General features: G+C 46.7%; 1 protein-coding gene across 7 annotated transcripts in view; it reads left to right on the top strand.

Annotated features, from left to right (window-relative positions):
* Positions 1–16044, top strand: part of brpf3a (bromodomain and PHD finger containing, 3a) — a 24317-nt gene extending 8273 nt beyond the window's left edge. For 2 of the 7 annotated variants that reach the window (XM_042088719.1, XM_042088720.1), the window contains exons 5-13: positions 1–9; positions 1151–1466; positions 4348–4668; positions 6578–7432; positions 7826–7907; positions 8033–8118; positions 10350–10450; positions 11049–11203; positions 13456–16044. The exon at positions 1–9 is cut by the window's left edge and continues 120 nt beyond it. In XM_042088719.1, coding sequence (XP_041944653.1) covers positions 1–9; positions 1151–1466; positions 4348–4668; positions 6578–7432; positions 7826–7907; positions 8033–8118; positions 10350–10450; positions 11049–11203; positions 13456–13639 — 2109 coding nt within the window. In that variant the 3' untranslated portion in view covers positions 13640–16044. The remainder of the gene's footprint in view (positions 10–1150; positions 1467–4347; positions 4669–6577; positions 7433–7825; positions 7908–8032; positions 8119–10349; positions 10451–11048; positions 11204–13455) is intronic. The other 5 variants (XR_006031127.1, XR_006031130.1, XR_006031128.1 and 2 more) reach the window with 5 other exon arrangements.
* Positions 16045–17500: the final 1456 nt, after the last annotated feature.

The raw sequence follows: 17500 nt of genomic DNA, 5'->3' as shown, positions 1-17500 counted from the left end.
CTGAAGGAGGTGAGAGGGGCTCCAGAGCATTTACACACACACACACACACACACACCTTGCTCTCTCTCTCTCTCCCGCTCTCTCTCTCTCTCTCTCTCTCTCGCTCTCTCTCTCTCTCTCTCTCTCTCTCTCTCCCGCTCTCTCTCTCTCTCTCTCTCTCTCTCTCTCTCTCTCTCTCTCTCTCCCGCTCTCTCTCTCTCTCTCTCTCTCTCTCTCCCGCTCTCTCTCTCTCTCTCAGCCCTAATATGTATTGGTTCTGGCTGTGCACTCAGCACGGGCGATGTCACAGATCAGCTGATTTGCTGAGCCAATAGGAATCAGCTGGATGAGAGAAATACCTGACGGGGCTTTTGCTCTCTGCAGCCGTCTCTTCACCTCTGTCCAGACAGTGTGTGTGTGTGTGTGTGTGAGTTGCTGTGTGTGTGTGTGCTGGTTGCGCCCCTGTGTGTGTGTGTGTGTGTGTTGTGTGTGAATGTGTTGCTGTGTGTGTGTGTGTGTTGTGTGAGTTGCTATGTGTGTGTGTGCTGGTTGCGTCCCTGTGAATGTGTTGCTGTGTGTGTGTATTGTGTTGCTGTGTGTGTGTGTTATGTGAGTTGCTGTGTGTGTGTGTGTGTTGTGTGAGTTGCTGTGTGTGTCTGTGCTGTTTGCGCTCCTGTGTGTGTGTGTTTGTTGTGTGAGTTGCTGTGTGTGTGTGTGTTGTGTTGCTGTGTGTGTGTGTGTTGTGTGAGTTGCTGTGTGTGTCTGTGCTGTTTGTGCTCCTGTGTGTGTGTTGCTGTGTGTGTCTGTGCTGTTTGTGCTCCTGTGTGTGTGTGTGTGTGTGTGTTGTGTGAGTTGCTGTGTGTGTGTGTGTGTGTTGTGTGTGTTGTGTTGCTGTGTGTGTGTGTGTGTGTGTTGTGTTGCTGTGTGTGTGTGTTGTGTTGCTGTGTGTGTGTGTGTGTTGTGTGTGTTGTGTTGCTGTGTGTGTGTGTGTTGTTGTGTTGTTGTGTGTGTGGTGTGTGTGTTGTGTTGTGTTGCTGTGTGTGTGTGTTGTGTTGCTGTGTGTGTGTGTGTGTGTGTTGCTGTGTGTGTGTGTGTTGTGTGAGATGCTGTGTGTGTGTGTGCTGGTTGCGCCCCTTGTGACGTCAGCGCTGCTGTGTTTGGTTCCTACTGGAGGTGCCGGACTACCTGGAGTTCGTGTCCGAGCCGATGGACTTCAGCACCATGCGGGCGAAGCTGGAGGCCCACGCGTACGCCGGCGTGGCCGACCTGGAGGCCGACTTCGGCCTGATGGTGTCCAACTGCCTGCGCTACAACGACGACGACACCGTGTTCCACCGCACCGCGCTGCAGCTGGGCGAAGTGGGCGGGGCCATCCTACGCCACGCCCAGCGCCAGGCCGTCGCCATGGGGATCGACCCGCACACGGGCATGCACCTGCCAGAGCCCCCCCCTCAGAACACACACACACACACCTGCTGGGAGGAGGGTAAGTCCATCTCAGAACACACACACACACACACACACACCTGCTGGGAGGAGGGTAAGTCCATCTCAGAACACACACACACACCAACACACATGATACATGAATGTGTAATATGTATGCATTTGTGTGTATGCATGTGTGTGTCTGTGTATGAGTGTGTAATATGTGTGTTCGTGTGTGTGTACTGTATGTATAATATGTGTGTTTGTGTGTGTGTACTGTATGTATAATATGTATGTAATGTGTGTCTATGTATGATGGTGTAATATGTGTGTTTGTGTGTGTGTACTCTATGTATAATATGTGTGTAATGTGTGTCTGTGTATGAGTGTGTAATATGTGTGTTCTGTGTGTGTACTGTATGTATAATATGTGTGTAATGTGTGTCTGTGTATGAGGGTGTAATATGTGTGTATGTATAATATGTGTGTAATGTATGTGTGTGTGTGTGTGTGTGTGCGCGTGTGTGTATTTGTGTGTAATGTGTGTGTGTCTGTGTATGAGTGTGTAATATGTGTGTTCGTGTGTGTGTACTGTATGTATAAAATGTTTGTTTGTGTGTGTATACTGTATGTATAATATGTGTGTAATGTGTGTCTGTGTATGAGGGTGTAATATGTGTGTAATATGTGTGTGTGTGTGTGTGTGTGTGTGTGTGTGTGTATTTGTGTGTAATGTGTGTGTGTGTGTGTCTGTGTATGAGTGTATATGTCTAATATGCAGAGATGGTAAGTAACGAAGTACAAATACTTTGTTACTGTGCTCAAGTAGATTTTTCAGATATTTTTACTTTACTTTACTATTTATTTTTGAGGCAACTTTTTACTTTTACTCCTTACATTTTAACACGAATATCGGTACTTTCTACTCCTTACATTTTACAAAACTGGCTCGTTACTTTAGTTTCAAATAATTTCAGCCTACCGTTATTATTTTTCGCGTCATAAATAGCGGATCGGAATATAGGCTACGTTGCACTTGACGCACCACTACAAGATGACTCGATTTGGGCGGCATTCATTCGCGGAAAATCATTGCAGCTTGATGGCAGTAACATTAACGTTAGCACATAGTAGTATGTCTCAATTAAATTTAGTCAATAGCCTAATGCCCTCCTCCTCTCCTCGCCTTTGGTGCTTCCCTAACTTCTAGCTGCAGTGTAGCCTATATCCTTAGCAATTAGTAGGCTGGATGTAGCCTTGAGTCTTGAACAGGGATGTAGGCTTAGTGGAGGCCGCTAAACGCAAGCAGACCCACCACTGAAATTTCAGAAATAGTTTCTCCACCTATTATTAGAGTTTATCTACCTCTCAAAAGAGTTTATTCACCAATTACAACTGTTAGCATTTAAAAATCACACTGTATTATCTACAATAACAATATGTACACTCATCAACACTCTATGAACCACTTAATGGCACTTGTATTGTTATAAACATTTGACAATAACCGCACCATTATCAAATATGTTCTGATACCTTACTGTGATCACAGAATTCATAGTTTACCCACCTCTTATTTTACCACTACATTCCTGGTCTTGAAATATTCACAGGAATCCATAGTAACTAAATATTCATGTTGTTTTATCCAATATTAGTTGTGCAGATGTATAGTCCATCTTATACACAGGCATGAAGCCAACAAAGAAAATGCAAAAATAGAGCCTTTTGTGTAATTTTTCCATTTTGTTTAGCATTCTATATCAGAACCTGACACACAATCCAAATAGTCTACAAGAAACCTCAGAAATGCAGACTTTTTTATTGTCCGTATGCATTTTGGGTAACCAAAAGTCCTATGAGGAGTTTCCATAAGGCATTACAAAACGCATGAGCATACAGTACCTTGGCAAATAATGGTCTAAAATACTGATTTTTCATTCTATATTGATCTACTTTTGCACACAGCTTCACACGACCTGGTGCTAGGGCTCAATTGTGTTTCTAAAATCATATCAAGTGACCTAGAGGGCTGAAATGTAGTCAGTTCAGAGATGCTTGTTATCTCACAGAAAGAAAAAAAACAATATTCTAGGCTCTGTAACTCTGTGCCAGTGCTTCCTAAGAAACTACAGGATCTTAGCTTTTTAAAGATGTCCAGCATTTGATGGTGGGCCAAAAGAACAGACTGCCCGCTGTAGGCAGTGCATTGGAGGGGGGAAAGCCTAGAAATGGCCAAACAGGTTATGGGAACATTTTAAAAAAAAGAGACTGGCACTCTTACACTTAACATGTGTGTGGTCCAGGTAGGCCTACTGTTGCATAAAAAAAATGGTTGTCATTCACAAGACTACTTTTACTTTTATACTTAAAGTAAATTTCCAAGCCTGTACTTTGTTACTTTTACTTGAGTAGAGAAGTTAAATCAGTACTTTTACCAGAGTATTTTTTAACACAAGTATTTGTACTACTTGAGTATGGAAAATGAGTACTTTTGCCATCTCTGCTAATATGTGTGTAAGGTGTGTGTGTGTGTGTGTGTATGTGTGTGTGTGTGTGTAACGTGTGTAATGTGTGTGTGTGTGACGTGTGTGTAATGTGTGTGTGTGTGTGTGACGTGTGTGTAATGTGTGTGTAACGTGTGTAATGTGTGTGTGTAACGTGTGTAATATGTGTGTGTGTGTGACGTGTGTAATGTGTGTGTGTATATAACGTGTGTGTGTGTAACACGTGTGTAACGTGTGTATGTGTGTAACGTGTGTGTGTGTGTGACGTGTGTAATGTGTGTGTGTGTGTGACGTGTGTAACGTGTGTGTAATGTGTGTAACATGTGTGTAATGTTTGTATATAAGGTGTGTAACGTGTGTAACGTGTGTGTGTGTGTAACATGTGTGTAATGTGTGTATATAACGTGTGTAACGTGTGTGTTCTGTCTCCAGTGGACTCTCTGCTGGTCCCAGAGAACCGGTTGCACCTGAGCTCAGAGCAGCAGCTGCGCGCCCTGCTGGACAAGCTGGACGCGGTAATGTCCATGCGGACCAGCGGGGGGCGCACTAAGCGCATCAGGCTGCTGCGTCGGGAGGTGAACAGCCTGCGCCACAAACTGAGCCACCGCCGCCGCCTCCCCACACCACTCTGCACCTCCCCCCTGAAGGAGGAGGACGAGGAGCAGGACCAGGAGCAGGAGCAGGAGGAGGCAGAGGCAGGGAGGGAGGCCAAGAGCAAAGAGGAGTACGCCACCATACCATCACAAACGCCAGGTCAGAACCGAGCTCACTCTCCCATACCATAACAAACGCCAGGTCAGAACTCACTCTCCCATACCATCACAAACGCCAGGTCAGAACTCACTCTCCCATACCATAACAAACGCCAGGTCAGAACTCACTCTCCCATACCATAACAAACGCCAGGTCAGAACTCACTCTCCCATACCATCACAAACGCCAGGTCAGAACTCACTCTCCCATACCATCACAAACGCCAGGTCAGAACTCACTCTCCCATACCATCACAAACGCCAGGTCAGAACTTATTCCTAAACTGCACACTCTCAGAAACTACGAGGCGATTCGATTCAGGCTACTAGATGATTTCTGATAGATAGATAGATAGATAGATAGATAGACAGATAGTATAAGTATAAGTAAGTATATATACTTTTTTGATCCCGTGAGGGAAATTTGGTCTCTGCTTTTAACCCAATCGGTGAATTAGTGAAACACAAACAGCACACAGTGAACACACAGTGAGGTGAAGCACACACTAATCCCGGCGCAGTGAGCTGCCTGCTTCAACGGCGGCGCTCGGGGAGCAGTGAGGGGTTCGGTGCCTTGCTCAAGGGCACTTCAGCCGCGGCCCACTGGTCGAGGCTCGAACCGCCAACCCTCCGGTTACAAGTCCAGAGTGCTAACCAGTGGGCCACGGCTGATAGAGAGACAGATAGAGAGACAGAGAGATAGATAGAGATAGATAGATGTATAGATAGATAGCTAGATAGCTAGATAGAGGGATAGCTAGATAGAGAGATAGCTAGATAGCTAGATAGCTAGATAGAGGGATAGCTAGATAGAGGGATAGCTAGATAGCTAGATAGAGGGATAGCTAGATAGAGGGATAGCTAGATAGAGGGATAGCTAGATAGCTAGATAAAGGGATAGCTAGATAGCTAGATAGAGGGATAGCTAGATAGAGGGATAGCTAGATAGCTAGATAGAGGGATAGCTAGATAGAGGGATAGCTAGATAGCTAGATAGAGGGATAGCTAGATAGAGGGATAGCTAGATAGAGGGATAGCTAGATAGAGGGATAGCTAGATAGCTAGATAGAGGGATAGCTAGATAGCTAGATAGAGGGATAGCTAGATAGAGGGATAGCTAGATAGCTAGATAGAGGGATAGCTAGATAGAGGGATAGCTAGATAGAGGGATAGCTAGATAGAGGGATAGCTAGATAGAGGGATAGCTAGATAGCTAGATAGAGGGATAGCTAGATAGCTAGATAGAGGGATAGCTAGATAGAGGGATAGCTAGATAGCTAGATAGAGGGATAGCTAGATAGAGGGATAGCTAGATAGCTAGATAGAGGGATAGCTAGATAGAGGGATAGCTAGATAGAGGGATAGCTAGATAGCTAGATAGAGGGATAGCTAGATAGAGGGATAGCTAGATAGCTAGATAGAGGGATAGCTAGATAGAGGGATAGAGGGATAGCTAGATAGAGGGATAGCTAGATAGAGGGATAGCTAGATAGCTAGATAGAGGGATAGCTAGATAGAGGGATAGCTAGATTCTGCATTATAGCTAGATAGCTAGATGGATAGCTAGATAGCTAGATGCTGCATTATAGCTAGATGGCTAGATAGCTAGATGCTGCATTATAGCTAGATAGCTAGATGGATAGCTAGATAGCTAGATAGAGGGATAGCTAGATAGCTAGATAGCGGGATAGCTAGATAGTTAGATAACTAGTTGCATTATAGCGCATCGTACCCGGCCATTCAGGCTACTAGATGATTTCTGACAACTATCCAGGAAGTATGAATTTCTGCAGATTTGCAGATGATAAATCTGGCCAGATACTAAGCCTTATATGGCTATCTTTTGTCCACGGTGTAATAAAAGTTGGACGTTAGTTTGACTTACCTGATTTATTTTCTCTTCCCTACAGAAAACCACAAACCTAAAACCCCTCCCCCTACAACGCCATCATGCCCCGCCTCCTCCCCCCTGCCTGGGGATGCCCCTCCCCTAGCCCCTTCCCTGGGGCCGGAGAGTACGGGCACACACACGCCAGGCACGCACACTGGCACGCGCACGGCAGGGCGACCGGAGGGCACGGACACAGCAGGCACGCCCACGGGCACACACACCCAGGGCACGCGCCTGGCAGCGCGCTCGCGAGGCAGGGGTCGCAGGCGTGTAGAGGGCCAGGGGGTGGGGTCAGACAAGGCAGAGACCCCCCAAGCAGAGGTCGGGGAGACCCCAAACCTGCCCGAGGGGGGCGAGAATGGACTGCCCTACTCGACTGTGCCAAGCGTTGCCACGGTGATGGGAGTGGGCCGCCGCACGTCCGTCCTGTTTAAGAAGGCCAAGAACGGCGCGCGGCAGAGGAAGGCGGAGCCTGTGGGGCTGGTGAATGGGGGCGGAGTGGAGAAGGGCCACATGGAACACGCCCCTGATCGGCCTGAACGCTTCCACTCAGAACCAGAACCCGTCTCTAAAGCAGAACCGCCCACAGAACCCGTCTCTAAAGCAGAACCGCCCACAGAACCCGTCTCTAAAGGAGACCCACCCACAGAACCCGTCTCTAAAGCAGAACCGCCCACAGAACCCGTCTCTAAAGCAGAACCGCCCACAGAACCCGTCCCCTCCTCACCCCGGCACCTGAGGTCCAGAGGGCCCAGCTCCGACTCCGAAAGCCAGAACACACACACACCTGTGCCAGCCCCTGCCCTGGCCCCACAGACCCACATGCCAACCTTGGACACACACACACACACACACACACCCTTCAAAGACAGCGGTAAGAGAAACCAAAGGGAACTCCTTTGCATCACTTACCAGTCCTAGAATTAAACTATTTCTAATCTTAAGTGTTGGTGTGTGGATGCCTGATGTTAACGTGTTGCGTGGTGATGATGTGTTGATTGATGATCTCTAAGTGTTTGAGTGTTTAATGGTGATGTTGTTGTGTTGCATGGTGATCTGTAGGAGTTTAGTGGTGGTGATGTGTTGATTGATGATCTGTAAGTGTTTAGTGGTGATGTTGTGTTATGCTGATCTGTTAAAATGTTGAGGTGTTGAGGTGTTGAATGCTGATCTCTTAGTCAGTGTAGTGTAGTGATGTTGAGGTGTTGAATGCTGATCTCTTAGTCAGTGTAGTGTAGTGATGTTGAGGTGCTTTCCTTCTCCCCAGCCTTGACTAACGGGTGTAAGAAGCACAGAGACGACTCCCCCGACTCCCTGGAGAGTGGCACACACACTCATGAAACCCACAGGTGAGGGGGGCATTGTTTCTGTTCCAGTTTAACACCAACTCAAGCACTTTCACTTCAACATGCCAACCCACTTCCTGGTGTGTGTGTGTGTGTGTGTGTGTGTGTGTGTGTGTGTGTGTGCGCAGCTCGCCTCCTCCCAAACGCAGCCGAGGCAAGCCGGCCCTCTCCAAAGCACCTGCGGCAGATCTGGAGAACGGGGACATCGGCACAGGTCAGTCCAATGGTCCTACTCCCTAGGCGCCGTTAAATGGCCTTCATCCCATCCTGTGTCTGAGCTCCTAACACCACCAAGTCAGTTGGATTGAAGCTGTTTTTGGGAACAGCTCGTCTTCAACCATTAAAGTTTATTAACGTAAAGTAGTTAAATAGACAAATTGATGAATTAGAGTGCAGGGAACTCAAGTATTTATTAGTCAATAGCAAAAGTAAATAACATTGTAAAGGTAAAGTCAATAGACGTAAAGTAAATAGCGTTGTAACAGTACAGTCAATAGCAGCTCTAAAATTCCTTAGGTCCACTCTCCATATATTCCTAATCAAAACCCACATTAATTCATTAATCTTTTTTTTTAATCAAAGTTTATTATTATGAATAGAGAGTTTGTAGAGCGTGTAGCTCAGTGGTCTAAGGGGTTGGGCTGGCAGTCCTAAGATCTCTGGTTTGAGTCCCAGATGATGACTTGATGTTGCACGTCGTGCCTTTGGACAAGACACATCATCTGCACGTCGTGCCCTTGGTCAAAGCTGCATTGTCTTATCACCATGGAAACCAGACATAAGCGCCGGCCCAATTGGCCTCAATAGCTAGGAATGGATTTACCAACTAAATAGAGTTTAATAAAGAGCAACTCACTGAATTTGACTAAAAAGGTGTTTGGGATTAGCATTCGGACTGTACCTTTAATTTTCTGCTGACTTGCTTCATGAGTTGTGATTGGCTGTTAGGGTGTAAAGTGCTTGCTTCATGAGTTGTGATTGGCTGTTAGGGTATAAAGTGCTTGCTTCATGAGTTGTGATTGGCTGTTAGGGTGTAAAGTGCTTGCTTCATGAGTTGTGATTGGCTGTTAGGGTGTCAAGTGTACTTGTGTTAGCATTAGCATTCGACTGTAGAATATAGACTGCACCTCTAATTTCTGCTAACTTGCTTCGTGATTGGCTGTTAGTGTGTAGAATGTGCCCTCAGATGACCTGGGGAAGTCGGCCGTTTCTGCGTCTGATGTTTGTGGTGTGTAGGATCACACACACATACACACAGCCTTTTGTGTTGTGTAGGATCACACACACACACACACACACACACACACACACAGCCTTTTATGGTGTGAAGGATCACACACACAGCCTGCAGTTCGGCTGTAGGGAAGTCATTGTGAAGTTCTGTGTTACACGTTGGTCTGATGTGGATTTTGTTTTCTGATGCCCTCAAAGCAAAGCACCTGCCACTTTTACCCCAACACAAGAACATTTACATTGTCTATGTTAAGTTTGTCCTATTTAAATTCTTAAGATGTGTGATGTCAACATTATGGCAGTACGAAATTGTATTGTATTGAATTGACGGAAATGTAGGCCTATGTAAAAGCACACATTTGTGGACGGTCACAGTGTACAAGATCTGCTAAAAGGTAAAACAAATTGAACTTGTTACTTGGTGGTAACCAGAATGTGATTCAAGACTCACGATGACCTAAATAGAGCGAAACCTCCGTGTCTTTCTCTCTGTCTGTCAGAAAGTTCTGTGGTTTCCATCTGAGGAAGTCGGGTGACAGAAACTGACTGAGTTTGGGTTGCAATTCTCTCAGACAAAAGAAACCTTCAGCTCAGCTCCAAACAACCACTTTTAAAAATAGTGTACATCAGCTCAGCTCCAAACAGCCAACTTTTTGAAATGGCGTACGTTTAGGGCGTGTATTCTCTCACCTAATCGCCATCTTGATTGGTAAGACCTACTTGAAGGTTAAGTATTGGTTTGGGTGCTAAGACGGGTCCAGACTCATAGCTGTGGTCTTCTCTTCCAGGAGGATAAGGTCTTTAAGCACAAGTGTGACTTAGTTATAATTCCCTGTGTAGTTTTCAGCTCACACACAATCTAGTAATCTAGGGGTTATATGTGTGTACAACTGTTCCTAACATTGCTGTAATGATTTCATGATGGATGTCGGTGAGTGTGTGCACCTTGCCGCTTACTGCATTATTTCTAGTGTCAAGCGTTTTTGAGGAATTATTCGCAGTTCATATGCAGGAAATGCAATATTTAGGACATGAAAATATTCTAGTACTGTATTTTGGACAAAACTATTGCACTACATAGTACTGCACTACAGAAATGCAATATTTAGGACATGAAAATATTCTGGTACTGTTATTTTACTGTTTGTCCCATTCAGTCCCATTTTGTCAGCTCTGTCCTCTGTGCGTCTCACTCCCATCTGATGCCTCCAGGTGAGGGCTTGCTGGAGTCCCATGAGGGAGAGGAGGAGGACCTGGCGCCCCTCCACCTGGTGTGGGCAAAGTGCAGAGGGTACCCCTCTTACCCCGCCATGGTGAGGAGACACACACACACACACACACACAACTGATGAAGGTGTATCTAATGCTACCTTAGCCTCTGTGCTAACTCTACCTTAGCCTCTATGCTATAAGCTAATTGTACCTTAGATGTTGTGCTATAAGATAACACTACCTTAGCCTCTTTGCTATAAGCTAATTCTACCACCTCTGTGCTATAAGCTAACTCTTTCTTGGCCTCTATGCTATAAGCTAATTCTACCTTAGCTGCTGAGCTATAAGGTAACACTACCTTAGCCTCTGTGCTATAAGCTAACTCTACCTTAGCCTCTGAGCTGTAAGCTAACTCTACCTTAGCCTCTGTGCTATAAGCTAACTTACCTTAGCCTCTGAGCTGTAAGCTAACTCCACCTTAACCTCTGTGCTATAAGCTAACTCTGCTTCAGCCTCTAGGCTATAAGCTAATGCTACCCTAGCCTCTAAGCTAACTCTGCTTCAGCCTCTAGGCTATAAGCTAATGCTACCCTAGCCTCAGTGCTATAAGCTAACTCTGCTTCAGCCTCTAGGCTATAAGCTAATGCTACCCTAGCCTCTGTGCTATAAGCTAACGTAATCTCTCCTCTGTGTGTGCAGATGGTGGACCCGTGCATGCCGCGGGAGGGGCTGCTCCATAACGGCGTGCCCATCCCCGTGCCACCCAAAGAGGTGCTGAAACTGGGCGAGCAACGGCAGGCCGAGTGCGAAGATAAACTCTTCCTCGTGCTCTTCTTCGACACCAAGAGGACCTGGTGAGATGGCAGCACTCTTAAATTATATAATTTTGTTCTAAAAAAAAGGAGGCCATTTTGCCTAGTTCAATAATTATTGCCTGATTTGGTTTTGGCCTTGGTCTGTGATTATTCTTAAATTTTGTCTTTAAAGTGCAAACCTAGTAAACAGTCCGATTGTGCCCGTAATGATGGTTAACTGTGTGGTCGTAATGATGGTTAACTGTGTGGTCGTAAGTAAGGGATAATATATAGAACGCCGGTCATTATTGGGAAAATAATAGTCCCGACAGGGCGAACCGGACCCCGACGCGCAGCGGAGGGGTCTTCAGCCCTGAAGGGACTTATTTTCCCAATAATGACAGGCGTTCTATACATTATCCTGCTTATTGCACGGCTACTTGCCAAAATGAAACAATAAACTCCCCACGATGTGACTCTTTAGCCTACATAGCCTAGGCTGTAGCCTATTTGTTACCGTTTCATTGTGGCTTTTGGTGAGAAACAAATAGTTTGACAACAGCACACGGTGACCTTGAATTAAACATTCTTTAGAACACAGCTGATCAACTGTCACTTTTGAATAAGTTCGAGTCCTTGCGTAGTGATATGAAAGACGTGAAATAGAAGCACAAATTGACAGCGGTCTGTTATACTTAGAAACGGTCTGTTATTGAGAATTAGCAGACCACCGAACGTTGGGAAGGTCCATTCAAGTGAATGGAGCATTCTTCAGCATTATGAAGAGCCGTGTACTAATGATGGTTAACTGTGTGGTCGTAATGATGGTTAACTGTGTGGTCATAATGCCGTGACTGTATAAGTATGTATAAGTATATATACTCTTTTGATCTTTGGTCTCTGCATTTAACCCAATCCGTGAATTAGTGAAACACACTCAGCACACAGTGTACACACAGCGAGGTGAAGCACACACTAATCCCGGTGCAGTGAGCTGCCTGCTACAACGGCGGCGCTCGGGGAGCAGTGAGGGGTTAGGTGCCTTGCTCAAGGGCACTTCAGCCATGGCCTACTGGTCGGGGTTCGAACCGGCAACCCTCCGGTTACAAGTCCGAAGCGCTAACCAGTCGGCCACGGCAACCCTCCGGTTACAAGTCCGAAGCGCTAACCAGTCGGCCACGGCTGCCCCGTGTGTGTGGTCATAATGCCGTGATGACGTGACTGTGTGGTCGTGATGACGTGACTGTGTGGTCGTGATGACGTGACTGTGTGGTCGTGATGCCGTGATGACGTGACTGTGTGGTCGTGATGACGTGACTGTGTGGTCGTGATGACGTGACTGTGTGGTCGTGATGACGTGACTGTGTGGTCGTGATGCCGTGATGACGTGACTGTGTGGTCGTGATGACGTGACTGTGTGGTCGTGATGACGTGACTGTGTGGTCATAATGCCGTGATGACGTGACTGTGTGGTCATAATGCCGTGATGACGTGACTGTGTGGTCGTGATGACGTGACTGTGTGGTCGTGATGACGTGACTGTGTGGTCGTGATGACGTGACTGTGTGGTCGTGATGACGTGACTGTGTGGTCGTGATGACGTGACTGTGTGGTCGTGATGCCGTGACTGTGTGGTCGTGATGACGTGACTGTGTGGTCGTGATGACGTGACTGTGTGGTCGTGATGCCGTGATGACGTGACTGTGTGGTCGTGATGACGTGACTGTGTGGTCGTGATGACGTGACTGTGTGGTCGTGATGACGTGACTGTGTGGTCGTGATGACGTGACTGTGTGGTCGTGATGCCGTGATGACGTGACTGTGTGGTCGTGATGACGTGACTGTGTGGTCGTGATGACGTGACTGTGTGGTCATAATGCCGTGATGACGTGACTGTGTGGTCATAATGCCGTGATGACGTGACTGTGTGGTCGTGATGACGTGACTGTGTGGTCGTGATGACGTGACTGTGTGGTCGTGATGACGTGACTGTGTGGTCGTGATGCCGTGATGACGTGACTGTGTGGTCGTGATGACGTGACTGTGTGGTCGTGATGACGTGACTGTGTGGTCGTGATGACGTGACTGTGTGGCCTGGGCCCTAATTCCATGACTGTGTGGTCATAATGCCTTGACTGTGTGGTCATAATGCCTTGACTGTGTGGTCGTGATGATGTGACTGTGTGGTCATAATGCCTTGACTGTGTGGTCGTGATGACGTGACTGTGTGGTCATAATGCCATGACTGTGTGGTCATAATGGCGTGACTGTGTGGCCTGGGCCCTAATTCCGTGACTGTGTTCCCCCCTCAGGCAGTGGCTTCCTCGGGACAAGCTGCACCGCCTGGGCCTGGACGACGCGGTGGACAAGCTGCGGCTGGTGGAGGGGAAGAAGCCCAACGTGCGCAAGTCTGTGCACACGGCCTACAGCCGGGCCATCGCCCACCTCAGCCACGTCAGGGGCAACGCCAACTTCAGCCCCTCCAGCTACATCTAGCCCACCACAGGGTCCCCCAGGGAACTGCCACTCTACACACTCACAGGGTCCCCCAGGGCACTGCCACTCTACACTCACCGGCGCCACAACGCCATGGGGCACTGACCTGCCCAAGGGAACAAAGCCACTAATCCGCTGATCAACTGTGTGTGTGTGTGTGTGTGTGTGTGTGTGTGTGTGTGTGTCTAGAATATCTGGTAGTGAGAATGCATCAGTGGAGCATCTCTATGACGACTATAAGCTCACTTGTTGGGAGCTGTGTGTGTGTGTTAACCGCTGCCCCAAAATTGCCTATGTAGCAGCAGGGGTGTGTGTGTGTGTGTGTGTGTGTGTAGCTATGGTGTGTGTTCCCTGCATCCCCAGAATGGTGTGTGTGCACAGCGTGCGTTCTCCTCTAGAATGTAAGAACTCAGAGACGGAGATTTTCCGAGTGAAATCCAGATGCGAGGGACTCAGTCCACTCAGAGGAAACACTGACCAATGGCAGTCCATGTGACGCTTGAGAGGAACGAGTGACTAGAAGAATAAATAAATAAACAACTAAATAAGCTAAAGGACCCAAACCACAGGTGAGGTGGAGCGTCTCCACACAGCGCAACCACAGGTGAGGTGGAGCGTCACCACAGCGCAACCACAGGTGAGGTGGAGCGTCTCCACACAGCGCAACCACAGGTGAGATGGAGCGTCTCCACACAGCGCAACCACAGGTGAGGTGGAGCGCAACCACAGGTGAGGTGGAGCGTCACCACAGGTGAGGTGGAGCAACTTAAAGGCCAGAGACGTTCCAACAGCGGCGACACACCGTCACGCCGGATCTCTCTGGAACCATAGGGTAGAACGGTTCTGCCCATTTTAAAAGACTTTGAACCGACCTGTCATGGAACGACAGGTGTATATATATTTCCTTCTAATTTATGGGCCGACCGACCTTGGAGCGTGTTTTAGATTGTATTTGTTCTTTAAATACTGCAGTACTTGCCATCTGTACATGTTCGTCTTCACATGTTAAACAATTATGTTTCCTATATTGTTTTTTTATGGATTGTACATGAACTGCTGTGCTTGTGCTAAGTTATGTTGACACAAAGTGTCACTTGTGAATGTTCTCAAGATCACAACAAATCTTCAGTTCTCATATTGACCGGGTAACGCCCCTTAAATACAGAGTTAGAGTCTTTACTACAGGGGGGCCACTGCGTAAAGATAGTTAATGACTTAACTAGTCGGGGACATCACTTTAAAGATAGTTAATGACTTAACTAGTCGGGGGACATCACTTTAAAGATAGTCAGTGACTTAACTAGTCGGGGGACATCACTTTAAAGATAGTCAGTGACTTAACTAGTGAGGGACATCATCTTAAAGTTAAGAGTCAATAACTTATTTGCCATCTACCCTAAAGATAGACAAGAGGATATACAGTATATCCTTCTCTTCTCTGTGAGTGCAATAACCAGTTAGCCTACAGTTAGCCTATGGCTGAAAGGCTACCTGGCCTAACCCACTTCCAGTGAGTTATGCTACGCTATGCTAATAGTGTCAGACTGAGTTATTGCGCTCACAAAGAAGAGAAGGATATGTGTCCTCTAACTCTAGGGTAGACTGCACATAAGCTCATTTCCCAAAAGGTGGCGTCCTTTACTGTAGAGGGAACCTCGTCTTCAGTGACTCCCAAAAGGTGACGTGCTCCTTTACTGTAGTCTTTAGTGACTGGCCGACTCTCATTCTCCCAATCCACCTCTTCACTTGAGGGTTCTCTCCACAGCCTCTCCTCTCCCAAAATATGGAGTCTGCACATGTGGTTGCACGACAGGGATAGGATGAGTTTCTGAAACTGATTGGTTGGACGCTCGTACTCCGTTACTATTTTTGTTTTTGGCCCCCGACACCCCGCTCTCTGCTGAAAGCTTTTGAAATGTGTGTACTTTGTAGTGTGTGACAAAGATGTCCTGCACTGAAACCATTGAGGCTACCTTTACGTCTGAGACACACACACACACACACAGCAGCAACAGAGCATCTCCTTGCGTCCAGAGACGGACCTCTTTGTTTAGAAGTCATCTTGATCTCATACCTTTGCCAGGAAGAAATTGGTCAAATCACAGACGATGACTGGAGTTTTTGAAGTTTACGTGGGTGTGTACGACTGCATTTATATATACTATATGAAGGTTATGCATGTGTCCAGAGAACTCAGCCCCCTTGTACATGTGTATTTTTAAAAACCAGTGTAAATGAAGTAATGCAAAAAACCTGTACGATTTGATTTGTATTTAAAGTGTGTGGCCCCTGCTATGATGTTATTTAAGAGTCCTAGAGAGATGAAAGCAGTCTGTGATGTTTTGTAAGGTGTGAAGCGCTGAAGCGCTGCCTTTAGTGAGCCCGTGCCGCACACACACACACACACACACACAGACTGCTCAGAGCTGAGACACGGCTCCTGGGGATTCAGGAAGACAAACAAACAAGAAACCTCTAAAGCAGTATTTTATCCCATGGGACAATAAAACAGCTGTGTGAGGCTTACTTTCACTAAAACGTGTGTGCTGTGTCCATCTGTGTCCGTTAACACAACATCAGTTCATCCTGATCTTAACCAATTTTAACCTGGCAACACAGCCCCATGATGTGTGATCTTAACCTACCTGGCAACACAGCCTCATGATGTGTGATCTTAACCTGGCAACACAGCCTCATGATGTGTGATCTTAACCTGGCAACACAGCCTCATGATGTGTGATCTTAACCTACCTGGCAACACAGCTCCATGATGTGTAATCTTAACCTACCTGTGGGGTGTACTACGAATCTCGATTAGTGGGTTAGCGAGGTATGTTGCTCTCAAAGCCAGGCTATGCTGTGACACGAAAGTGGATCTGTTTTAGTGTCGCTATATCACCATGGTATCTCATGCTGTCAACCAAACCTGGTCGAGAGGAGGTTATGTGCTAAGTTATAGCTCAAATCGTGTAATCTACCGCACACTGACCAATCAATTGTCTTAAAAACGAAGTTCTCACACGTGTAGGATTCTGTCATATATCTTACAGGTGGAGCTCCGCCTCTACTAACATTTTGGATCTCGAATGCGCTTTAATAGTGCTGTGCGTGCAAATATCTCACTATGGACGTGCATACCATACAACAACTGATGACAATTGATTTATTTGATGTTATAGGTTAGACACAAAAAATGGCCGCAGTGTAAATTAAGCTATTGCTCATGAATGCGGAAGTAATTGTTTTTAAATAGAGGCGGTCTTGTGCGTCTCCACGTTACACGATTGGCCAAAGTCATCCCAACACCGAGAACGCGTACAGATCTGAGCTAAAAGCCTAGTTTGACAAATATATCACATAACTGCAATCGTAGTATCACTTAACGTATACCCCTGAGTCAAGGCTTTGTCAAGCCTCGATATGTCTACATAGCCTAGATATGTCTAACGTGCTTCGTAGTATACCCCACTGGCAGCACACCCCCATGATGTGTGATCTTAACCTGGCAACACAGCCCCATGATGTGTGATCTTAAAGGAGAATTCCTTTAAGCTCCAGCTATTGAAAAAGCTGTTGGTAGCATCGGCTAACTAGCGCCAGATTTTGGAGTGCAGGGGACAAGTCGAGATGGGCTATGAGACATACGTTCACACTCGGTATCATGTTTCAATACACTTTAGGTCAAGATCACACCGGAATTCTCCTTTAACCTACCTGGCAACACAGCCCCATGATGTGTGATGTTAACCTACCTGGCAACACAGCCCCATGATGTGTGATCTTAACCATGTGTGAGTTTCTGCATGTGTAAAGCTCACCTTTGGCTTTTGCTCACCTATACTGATTCTTTACCCACCCCCA

The sequence above is a fragment of the Alosa sapidissima genome, chromosome 4 (genome assembly GCF_018492685.1).
Source record: "Alosa sapidissima isolate fAloSap1 chromosome 4, fAloSap1.pri, whole genome shotgun sequence".
Classification (NCBI taxonomy): Eukaryota; Metazoa; Chordata; class Actinopteri; order Clupeiformes; family Clupeidae; genus Alosa; species Alosa sapidissima.
This window is presented reverse-complemented; position numbering and strand designations above follow the sequence as displayed.